Consider the following 12,769-nt stretch of genomic DNA (forward strand, 5'->3'; position numbering starts at 1 on the left):
CTGCTTACTTGGTCAAAGGGTGTTTTGGCTCAAATGAAAGACGCAAGGAAGGCTGATGGAAATTGGCCCTCCCCTTAAATTCTCTTTTGACATCCGAACATGTCATTAATGTAAAAAAATACAATTTTGATGTATCCTATGAGGAGATTCTTCCACCTACTGATTCTTCCTTAGTTTATTCATATCTTACCGCCTTATTGTCGCTGCAGTTAGTGAGCCAGAGCAGTCTATAGGTTTTTCAACTAAAATTGGTCTTCCGGTTAATGGAGGAATAGCGCATACAGGTGAAGGGTTGATGAGATTCTTAGAAATAAGTTCTTCGAGAGCATCTTCGGTCTTAGTTGGGGGAAGAGACCACTGCTACTGTAAAGTATTCGGTGTCTTAATAGAGGTCTTTTCTGGGGGTGCTCCTGAATGCGATTAGGAATAGCTTTGACGAAGTTTTAGTTCAAAACCTGTCTGTCGCAGTTGTTTTAACCAATGCCACAAAGTAAACGGTTATAGATATCTTGTTTTCTTCGTCATATAATGTTTTCTGAAGTCTTCCTGAAAATCTTCTGAAATCTTCTTCTGAAATATGGATTTGTAATGTAGTAGTCTATAAGGCTCTAGAACATAATTGTATGGTGTTTTAATAACTCAAGTGAGATTTACAATTATAGTACGTAAGTTTAGGCCATCGACATTGTTTTGCCTTGCTATAGATGGACTTAATTTAAGAACTTTGTGATTATTGTATCGACTATTATGATAATTTTGCTTTAGGCAATGATCTTTTCTTATTTATAGAGTCCATTGTATGGCCTTCAGCCAGCTTTGGATTGGAAAACGAGGAGGTTTATCTGTTTATGCTTTAATAATATAAATTAATAAACGATTACTTTAATATATATATTTTTATGTTTTACCTAATACACCTCGAATATATAAAATAAATTATACCTCTCAACTGGCACTTGTTTGGTGCTCCCGGCTTGTGCAAGCGTATCTTTAAAGTGCCTGTGCTCGCTTATGCGTTGACGGATTTCGTTGGAAAAAGTACCGTTGGAATTCTCATAAAAATGTAAAAATAGTTGATATCTTGTAAAATTTGTATAACCTATTTAAAACAGCTGATACATATCAAAAGACAAAATCTTAGTTGCTCCCGGCTTGTGCAAGCATACCTTTAAAGTGATCGTGATCGCTTATGCATTGACGGAAAGAAAATGAAGAAAAGAGTGCCGATGAAATTTGTATAATAATGCCTAAATAGTTGTTTTCTTGTGCAATTTTTATAACTATATCGGTTTTATAGTTATTTGGCTTTAAATACTTTAATCATACGCCATTTTGGAACGGGTAGCAGGATTTTGTTAATATTGTATTTTAAAAAAAGTCTACCAAAGGTTAATAAAATTCTTAAGTTTGTTTAACCTGTTCAAAATATATAATCTTTTATAAAAAGCATACAGACAGATGGAAAACTAAAGGTTTTTTAGGACATACATTAATATGTAGCCTACTTTTTTGCTCATTTTTATGTGTAGAACAAAAGTATTGGAATACATTATTTTAGAACATCCTGTATAATAAACCAAAGCGTTCAATTGGATCCAATACTATAAAAACACAACAACCTTTTTGCAGATATTACCCGAAATGTATGGCTGGACAAGTGCTCACTAGCGCAATGAGATTTAAAAGTGGTCTAACATGAGACACGACGCTAGCGCTATCTCTGGACAGCTCACTAAACCAATACGGGTTAACACGCTTGAATCTCCAGGTGGAGTCTGTCTCAAGGTGGAGTTAAGGCGTGCTCTTGTTCTCAATAATTAGTGACCAATGCTAATGGTGAGAAAGGTTAAATGACGGAGACTGGTAAGATAATAAATAGTTTAATCAATTAATTATGGTGTAGTATACAAGGTAGTGTTTCAATGTGTCAGGATGCATAGCATGAAGTCTGTACAAAATATGTCTACTGTGGTTAGACTAGATACATGATGAATGGAACACACAGGGGTGTCCCTTGGATGTTGGGGAAACAAGAGGGGGGTTCATGGAATGGGATGAAGTAACAGATAAGTCTGTGGAAATTGTGGAAATACAGATAACAAAAAATGGAGGGAACCGGATGAGGGTTGAAGGGATCAGAAATTACGAAACTGGCAAAATGGAACAGAAAATAACTTAAAATATCAATCTCAAGTCTAACACTGGTCTTCTAAGAACAACCATCTGAGACGATTTAATTTTTCTTACAGAGCATAAATAATAAATAGACGATGACACACACTTTCTGACTCTTAATACATTAGCTCACTACACAATTGTTCTTACAATAAGGTTGAACATAATTTTACTATTTATACTTATTTTATTTTTAAATGAATTGGACAACAATGAGCAAAATTGGTGTTGATACGATTTTATTTTATTGAATTAAAACTAATACAAAAGTGAAAAACAGCAATAGCTGAAAAACTGGATGGCTACAGGTATGAGAAATTATTTTACGAGTTAAATACTGTAACTCATTTATTCTGAAAATTCCAGATCGGTTATGTAAACTGGGGTAGAAAGTATTATAAAACAGGAGTCACATTCTTGGCTCCGTGTTTTTTATTTGTACTTCAATTCATTAGATTGTTTCTTAGAAACTGGTTCACAGTAAACAAAGATACGATCGTTATACACGCGTGCATTGAATATAAAAATAATAATTATCTTTTTCAATCAATGCCGATATTAAAATAATATTATTTGTTCTGGCATCAATAATGAATATCAACTAATATCAATTGTTCACATTCTAAAATGTTTCTCCAAAATATGGAACATTTCCCACTCTTTTTAACATGCTGTTTCCATATTTAGTGTTTATGTTCAAGATTTTCCACCTTCTCATGAACACTTTAAGAACTAAGAGTAATTTAGGTGGTAAGATTTTGGTAAGGGTGTTGGACACCCTATGGCACAAATTTCATTTTGCACCAAATTTAGGATTAGCTCATATATATCACTGGTGCAGTCTTATTAAGATCCTTAAAATTTAAAGTCATTTAGACGTTCATCTAAAGTTACGATTAAAACTTTTTCAATCCCTTATTGATGCACAGAGTTCTTAAAACTTGGAGTTGGGTTGTTAAATTAATAACTTGTGGTTAGGTTTGGTAAACTCAAAATCAACCTCCCCACGTTTTTGAAGCGATGTCACTTTGGTAAAATCAATTACATCTGAAAGTCTTACCACAATATCAAGGTAGTATTATCAGTCTATTGTTTGTTTACTGTAAATCAGTTATAAACAAAGACTTTAAGAATATTCTACACAAATGTTACACTGCACTCAATGTCTTAACTCTAGGGACCTACAGAAAATATATAATAGTACTGCAGCACAAGTACTTTTTTATAGTACTAGTTCAGTGTACAAGAGGGCTGTGTTTGTAAACCTTGGGAACTTCCAATAAATTGTGGTGAACCTTTTCACTTCGAATTTTATATTTTTGCATGTTAAGAAAAATAGTCTGATTGTTGCCGAAATGCATACATATCACAAAACATAATTATAGGACACAAATCTGACTTTTACTCACAGAATCTAAGATATTTTACGATTAGTTACAATATCGAAGAGGTTCTGTTTCATTGAAAACAAGGTCCCTTCGATCTAGATGTGCTCCTAAAACGATGCAAAACAGTCAGTCTTTTGACTCATAAGGGGCCGGTGTGAATTAAAATATGTGGTCGGATGACAAAGGAACATTTGTGGTTAAAGGTAGGCTCTATAATCTATTGCTATTAATCATACATACTATAATCTTGAGTAGTTTGTATTACAGTGTTCTTATTATTACATTTGTAAAAAACTTACTGATAGAAAATATTCCTGTACCACACAAAACGGGATTTGCAGAACTGTAATATTATCAAAAAATCAATTACAGAGTTATTTATTTACACAAATAAATAAGAGTAACGTTTGATAATAAAATGTTCTTCAATTACAATTTACTCTGTGAGCAAAACATTTCAATATTTATAACATCCATTAATGATGAAAATATGAAATTATCTTCACTGTGTACCTGAAATTAAACTTATGATAATTATATTCCCAAATTTAATCTTTAAAAAAGGAACATACTTCATTTATATTTTAGGAATTGCATAATTAAAGTTATTGTTACATTGAGATAATATTGAGAAATGATACTGAATATTTAAGTAATTACTATTGAGCAATTTTTAATAACTGTTTTTGACTCAACCCTATGCAATTTGGAACATCTTCGCTTTCTTGTTTAATTATTTACAACTGTTTTCATAAAGCAAACATTTTTCTTAATTGATGTATTTTAATGAATTATTCAAGACTCCCTAAGTAAGCGTATTAGGTAATTAATCAGTGTAGCTTGTACTTTCTTTGAACTATTCAAAGTGTAGACCAGTTTGTAAGTAATCTTAATTGAAGAAAAATATTAATATTAAAAATAAATACTAAATTCTTACAAGAATATTAACACTATTTGTTCAGCCTTATCATTGGTAAATACATAAATAAAGCAATAACTAAAACTGTCAGAGTACTTCTTCCCCTAACTATTACTGAATAGTTTGTTGCTTTTAGTGCTGTAGAAAAGGTGGTTGATATCTAGTTAAATCCCCGTTCACACTAATTAATTGTCAGTCCTAGATTTTTATTTTATTCTAATACTAATGACTGCAGTTATTAAGAAAGTTTATTACATAAAATTGGTGCTATATTTAACTTTCAGTTTATTTTTGGAACAACTTAGTAAGTGTGACAAATTTATATTTAGAAACATTAAAAAATAAAATCTCAAATTGGTTCCTAATAAATTATATCTTTTAAATAACACTTTTTATTTGTAGACTACGATAATACATGAAACAACGGAGCATCTAGGTTTTGTCTTATCACCGTAAGAAATGATATGTAATTCCAATTGTTAATTTTAATAGGAATTTCTTGAAGTTATTATCATATTGTATAACATAAATATAAAATTTGATTGGAATATTTAAAGTGAAATGTACTTTACGTGATGTATTGTTACATATACAAAGTTTGCACGTGAAATGTGCAATTTTTTTATTTGACCATTTAATGCATAATAGTTTATCTTATAATTAAATTCCAGGAACTGAATGATGCATCTAATCACTTGTCTTTCTCAGAACTTGAAGCATGCAAAGGTCTGTGAAAAATGTAGAGAATTTTTGTCTAGTATATGTGACAAATCGTCATGACATTTAACTTTTTACGAAGTTTTATATTTATTTCAGTGACTCAAACATCACGTTTATAACTTTTATTACTATCCTATCATAAAATCAACAAGAGGACACGCTCATTTCCAAAAATTTAGTTAAACAGTCTGCACGGGTGTAAAAGACTATGAAAAATTATTTTATGAGGTAGTATTAGGCTTTAAAAATATTAAATAAATAGATATACAAACTAAACTTCTTTAGCGCATCGATGGATATCCAGTAATAGCTTTCCTTGTGCGAACTCTTACAACGCTTTGATAAACAACCATATAATACATATAGATAATATACAAGGGTAAGGTAAAGTGAGGGAGGCCTCAGGAGTACGACATGTTGGTACCAGGCGACGCGCATGAACACTGAGTCACTATCGGATATTCCACTTTTATCCACTGGCATAACCTCTGTTGAGGCTGGAGGGCGGCGTTGGTGAACACCATTGGGCGGCAGTGCCACCGGAGGATGGTCTTATGGACGGTGGAGGACGGCCGACACTTCATGCCCGGGGGGATGGAGCAGGAGGTCTTCCCAGCGACGCAGTGGCCCTCCTTGAGCCACCGAGGCCAAAACCTCAGCCCCAAGTCTTTCCAGCGGTAAGATACCGGGCAGGACGTGTAGGCCCAGAGGAACTGTTGGAGCTTCTTCTTCAGCTTTGCAGTGACCTTGGTTCGGAGTTTGGAACCGTCCGGAAGGCGGATGAACTTGAAGTCCATGTCCTTCAGGTACCTAGGCATGTCACCCACCGGTACCAGGCGGCCTCTCCGGTTTCTTCTGAAGAGGAACTCGGAGTGGTTGTAGAAGTCCTGAGTCTCCCTGGGCCTCACGATGCTCATGAATGTCGGATCTAAATTGCGACCCAACTTGTACCTCAGGAGAGTCGAATTCAGCTCCGACGGCCGAGGGTCGTGGAACCTGTTGGTGTCCTCGATGAGGTCCGGAGGAGGCGCTTCCTCGTTGGGAGCCGCAGGTCGCAGACCGAGGTCGTGGGGCGAGGCCCGCTGGTCGGCGGACAGACACGAGCTGAGAGTCACCAGGAGGATCACACTTAGGAGCCGTAGCAGGAGAACACCTACATCCATCTGGAACAGAAGAAGGATCTGTCAGTAACCAAAATTCCTTTGGATGTTAAAAATGTCAAAGAATGTCTTAAGAAGCCCTCTCTAACTCTGGGGACTAACTTCCGAATCACCACCAATGGCCAGGCAGGCGGACTTCTTGCAAGGGCAGATTCGCTCAGCGGTTACCCATCCAAGCAGCAGCCACGCTCGAAGTTGCTTGATTGGCAACTTACTTCATTGGCACAGTGGATGTAATTGTTCCATAGTAACGTAATAAAATCACAATAAATGTTAGACGAAACTCCAAATTTAGAATCTTAATCCAAGAGTTATTAACCTAGAAGTTAAAATGTTACTTTAAGAGAAATATACGGAATGTTAATTTTCCTAAACCAGCTTCTATATGGCAGTAATACTGAAAAACCCATGTTTCAAAACAGACCGGCACTATTTCACCCTAAGTACAACGACAAAGTTTCCTTTTTATTATCAATAAATGGAAAGTTATATGACTTTATGTGACCTATAAAAGATTAACACTGCTCATTATACAGTTGGACTGGCACATCTTCCAGTTGCAAGTTGGTACTTTAGTGACGTCAAAGCAACCCTTTGATTTCCTCAAGCTTTGCCACAACCAAATAATATAGGCAATAATGAAAGATTTTTAATGTTTGTGGATAGAAGCAGAGGTTCTTCGGCATTTGGAAGTTTTCAAATGAGAACTTAACTGGAAAGATACTCATCCTGAGTACCCAAATCTATATGTTGATCCTGGAGATATCATAAAATTGACCGATTATCATTCTGGTGTCCAATGATCTGATACTCCTTCTCTTAAGAATTGACTAAATGGTTTAAATATTGATAATAAAAACGAAAAGTATTTTTCGAGTCTAGCTAGACTTTTCCACGAAAAGTCAGCCAATTCCTCCACTTATATCCCCACTATGAGAATAATTTTAATTTTGACAGTTTTGTCTTTTTTCTCAAACAATACAACATTATTTCACTGTATTGAAGTTTGTTCTATTTAAAAAAAACGTGTAAAATTTGACATCTGCAATTTCATTGTTCTCTCCTTATTGGACTTAGACGAATTGATACAAGATCTACCGCCGATGTCAGAGCCAAAGGGCATCGTTTGTTTTGCGAATCAGTTGGCCAATGAACTTAGGTCAACCCAACTCATCACCCATGTGGTCTTTCAACTACACCAAAAAAAGAAAGGGAGAGGAGATACCAATGTTATGGGATTCGGTTCGCTAGCAGAAAACTTTGGTAAACTTCGGATGGGTTATGATATTTGTAGCATGTTTATTCATGACATATGGAGTAATTATTCTATTTTTAGACTTTAAAAGATTTTAAATTTGAATTTGGCTTCCCAGTAAACAAAACTGAGCTTCTCCTCCCTCGGGAGTCTCACAAAACATATTCTAGCTCCTAGCTAATTTTGATCGCAATTTACACCTATTTGTCTGTTCGTATATTGTTGCACACGCCTTCTTTTGGACATTCTTTAGGCCATTAAAAACAATTTTTCATTAAACTTGGCATAAATATCCTTTCCTGAATGATCTTAGATACGTTTTTTAACCACTGAGATACAATCACCGAGAGAAAGTTGTAGGAAATTCAAAAAAGTTACAATCTTTTAGAAACATTTTCTTGAATAAACTTTTTCATTCCTTACATATTAAACGTATTACACATTTTCGAGAGAAATTAAATCTTAAATTTAAACTGGTCAGAAAATAAAAGGCCAATTCGGTGTGATTGTCCTTGACCAATATTGTCTCTTTTAGTGACTTTTGACAGCTGCTTTTGGTGCTCAGTTCAACCAAATAGTAAAGTCCTCTATGACTTATAGACCTTCATTTCAAGAATTTGCACCTATTACTAGTTGTTTAGGAATAATAATTTGAATTTTAAAATGAGAAATGATATTTCACATTAGACCTTATAACTTTAGAATGAATATTCTCCTCTTTCTCTTTGATTATACCGTAATTTGGATCTAATTCGGATGCAAAGTAAGTAGCATGAACTATACCTGGCTGTTAAACAATGAAGGCTAAACTTTAGGTAAAGAAAGCCCTGACCAATAAATAATAGTAATAAGCCATTGAAGATTATCTCTTCAAAATGTAATCTTCTGGCACTGTCATCAGTTTTCGTTCCTCCGAGCAGTGAAATCATCCTGGGGTCTGATCCCTGCACCTTGACTGAACCCAATGGAGGTTTCCCCTCTCCGATGAATGGCCGTGGCATGAATGAACTGAAGATTTAGTACGTCTCGGGACCTCCTAGGCGAGAAAATCCGCAGCCGTAGATTATCTCGGTTGAAAGATCACATCTTCACGAGGATTTAGAGTTCTGTATCGCTCGTTGCCACAAAAGATCCCCGGCCACAAATTTCCTCCCAATCCGCCTGCCGTGACTTTAAGCGCTTTGCGGAGACGCCTCGCCATAAGCTGGGCGCCGGAACCCACCGGTCAATTTGTTATCTGAAAGCCGCTGTAAAAATTTATAAATAACGACTAATCCGGTGAGGAGGTCTCGCATTTCGTGGTTATTCTCAGACTTTCATTGATGCGTTGACCCCCGACTCAGGCTTAATTCTTCAACACGTCTTACTTTAAACTTGACCTATTTGAAAAATGTTCGTTTCTTTTCCAAAAAAGGTTTGGAAAAATCTTCTTTTGGCGATTCTCTCAAAGGAGGATGTTTCTTGAATAGAGGTATCAGTGATCAAATCGAAAATAATAAAAACAAAATGTAAGTACATATTACTGAACGTTCCATTTCCAGCATATTTTTTGGTATACCAAAGAATTAGATTCGTTCCCTGTCCATGAAGATTCTCTTCCATTTACAACTCAACCATGATCTTCGATGTTTTTACTTCAACGATGTGACTTCACAACGATATGAATGTTTCTTGAAAAGGTGCATCCTTATAAAGTTCGTGTCCAGTTATAAAAAAAATTACAGATAATGAACATAAATTTATTTCAAGCGGGCCTAGGGACAATAAAGCTTTAATGAAATATATTTATTGGTTCTAACAATGCAGTGGATTCTAGTGCTTTAAGTAAAACATCTTAAACACAAAGGTGTGAATTTTAATGCGTTGTCCCGTACATGGCGTAAACCTAATTGCCATGTTTAATTGGATTTTTTACTGTCTTTAAGATAACGAGTCTTAATATCTCTTTAACCTTGGTATTCAGTAATCTGTGTATATTTTCTCGTTATGGAACTCTTAAATAAATATACTTTACATTACTAAGGAACATGAAGGAATTCTAAACTTGCATTTAGTGGGATTTAATATTTATTATGATACAAGAAATTCGTTCTTAAATAACGCACTGTTATTTGATGAAAAATCAAATATTTTGCAGGCAACAAAAATAGGGTAGATTCAAAGTATAATGTTATCACAAAATAAACGAAATGGAAATCCTCTTCCTGAGTATCATAGCTTTTTTTGGTAAAAATTTAAATATTGAACTGAGCACTTTTTTATACCAAAACCTCGGAAGAGATGACGTTATTCGGTTGTTTTTATCGAATGGTTCGATGTTTATATCCGAAAGAATAATTCGATATTACAATTTATTTAACTTAGCATATGACTTCAACTAATTAGTTTCAGTAATTTTAATGTCTCCCCTAAGGTTCGTTGCCCCTCCAAGAAGTTTCTCTTCAATTGACAACTCAACCATGATCATCGATGTTTTCACTTCAAAGTTTTGACTGGAAAACGATATGAATGTTTCTTGAAAAGATGCATCAGCCGTTTTATAAACGCAGTCACAGTTTATTTCTCTTCGGAGGCACGAACTCGTTTTGCGGATCCAGAGAATGTAGACAGGCTAGGTTTTCAGGCCTGACAAATGTAAACTGTCTATGACAATTTGCTAACGGGCTGGCACCATATATTACCTGCTAACTTAGTTTTTTACCAGTTTTTCTACCGATGGCGCCAGCCGATCTCTCGCCAATTTACATAGGAATGTAGCGGCGTTGAAGTGTTAAAATGACCGAATTTATGGCTTCTGGAGGAGGAATCGAAAAGGAAGGACGAGGGACGAGGGCGCCCATGATCTGATCTTATCACCTCTGTTTGTCTGTCTACCCACCGAACGACGGCTCATTATGTCACCCCTCCCCTCCCCTCCTGTCCTTCCTAGATTGTTTTTATGTCTTTAATTAGTGATTAAAAAAAGAATCCGTTTGTCCGTTTCTTACACCGCCCCCCTTACCGCAATATTTCTTCAGGGCCCTAAAATTCCCCAGATTCCTTTCGGGCGACTTTTGACAAGTTCCGCTAAAGGATGACACGATCCCGTTTAGGAGCCTACCTCATCTGGGCGACCTAATTTTCAAATTTTATATTTTTCCTTTACTCCGAAGAAGAAAAGAAACACGAAAAGTCACAAATGGAAAATATAAATAGGAACATATTTATATGAAATATTGAATGAGGAATTCTGAAGTGGGTTAAACCTGATCAAGTTGCCGAGTTCCCAAACGTGAGATGGGTGGGCGTCCAATTTGAACATGTGCAGCCCTTGTAGCTCTGCCGGTCATATACTCCACATATTCGTTACTGTCACTATCGGACAAGCCTACTCTTGAGAATTTTCAATCTTCTTTGTGAACATCAAATCATCAGTAGAAATTATAGGTTGATTTCAAATCCACCCCCTTGTCACCAAAATAATGCGTGGGAGGCAACTTGGAAAGTTTAAGTAGGAATACCTTTATCCCAAATTTAACGTGTTGATGATATAAAACTGATTCATCAAGAAAACTAAACTTATGAGCATTTTATCCCAAAATTTGGTTAGAAATATGGAGTTTTGATTTAAATATGACGCTAAGTCTGGTTGAATCAACGTAGAAGATTCTAATTTTCTCCAAACACTGCACTATTTGGGGGTAAATACACATACAAAAAATAGCTTCTTAAGCTTTTTGACTTTTTACGTCTAGGATCTATACTGGATTAATTGTATATAATTCAGTTGTGTAAATAAAGGAAGATAAAGGGGACAAAACCCTTCCTCCCTTACAAAGCGCCAAAAATTAAAAAAATGTTCCCATAACACTGATCAAAGTTTATTTATAAAATTGTAGTTAAATGTGTAATTTGGATTAAGCTTATCTAATTTATTCAGATTAAGATTTATTCCATATCCTCCACAGTGGTGTGCCTTTCAATCTAGAATCATGTCCCTCAGAGCCGGTTTTCACTGATATAACAGATGTGTCGTTATAAATAAATAAATTAGTTAGTAACAAGCAACCATGAACAAAACATATCGACTGAAAAATATCGTTGATTTATTGAGGAACCAAAGACGCGTGAACAATGCTGGACGAATTATAAAAGCAACATTCTTCCCTAGAGAACAATTATTTCGTACATCGAAAAACGCGCAATGCTCTCCGAAATACTCCCAAATTAGACAAATAACATAAAGTTACAGGTCGTATGTTACTAGCTCGTATCAGACACGAGCGCCATCTTGTTCAATGAGACGAAACCACTCGGCAGTGCCAAGATGTGAGTGACAATCCAACTACATCTAATCTTCTCTATATAAGCGAAGTAGGCTATATGGTATTCTTAATGACTACATTACGTTATATATTGAAAAATGAACAATGATAAGATTTACAGTAAGTGCGCCCTTACTTTTCACTTAGGATATACACGGTTTGGCAAAACAGCAGGCTTGTTATCACGTCATCTAAACTATTTGAACTAAATTTTAATAGAAATACATTGATGCAACGGAGTATCGAAAATTTTATCAACGAATCCAGTACAGTAACCAAACTGTTCATTCTGTTTTTACGTTGTCATTATGGTTACTCATAAGAGTAACTATTTTAGAGTTTTACTTTTAATTTTTATCTTATGACTCAAAATCAATAATGTTCATCTGTGGTCCAAGAAGAACCAATGTGCCATGTTTCGAGTCTCTACGATCTTTCTACCAAGAGTTATTGAACAGACTGACAGATAGATAGATAGACAAGAAAGTCTTGTATTTATTGGATACGTAATTGCTTTATAAAACATTTTGTCATTATTCTGCCATTACAATAATGGATTTTGTGTTAATTCTTTCAACAGTTGCGGTCTTGATAAAATTATATTTCAGGTTGGATTTTCGTTTTTATTAGATTGAAGAGGCTAAGAAAACGTTTGTTGCTTTTACGTAACGTTTTGTTACAGAACTGTGATGCGTAGATATGGAGCAATGTTTATCCATTAGGAATGAAAATGTTGTTAGTTAAATTAAGTCAAGCTAACAAAACTCTCTGCAACCTTCTTACGAACTTTTACAATATAAATACTATTTAATCATCCCATAGCCTCTATTCGGTTGAGCTAAGATGAT

At 35.1% G+C, this 12,769-nt stretch overlaps 1 protein-coding gene across 1 annotated transcript in view; it reads right to left on the minus strand.

Annotated features, from left to right (window-relative positions):
* Positions 1–1,864: 1,864 nt before the first annotated feature.
* Positions 1,865–12,769, minus strand: part of LOC124353633 (noggin-2-like) — a 77,501-nt gene continuing 66,596 nt past the window's right edge. The window contains exon 2 of the mRNA XM_046803564.1: positions 1,865–6,365. Coding sequence (XP_046659520.1) covers positions 5,604–6,365 — 762 coding nt within the window. The 3' untranslated portion in view covers positions 1,865–5,603. The remainder of the gene's footprint in view (positions 6,366–12,769) is intronic.

The sequence above is a fragment of the Homalodisca vitripennis genome, chromosome 2 (assembly GCF_021130785.1).
Source record: "Homalodisca vitripennis isolate AUS2020 chromosome 2, UT_GWSS_2.1, whole genome shotgun sequence".
In the NCBI taxonomy this organism is placed as follows: Eukaryota; Metazoa; Arthropoda; class Insecta; order Hemiptera; family Cicadellidae; genus Homalodisca; species Homalodisca vitripennis.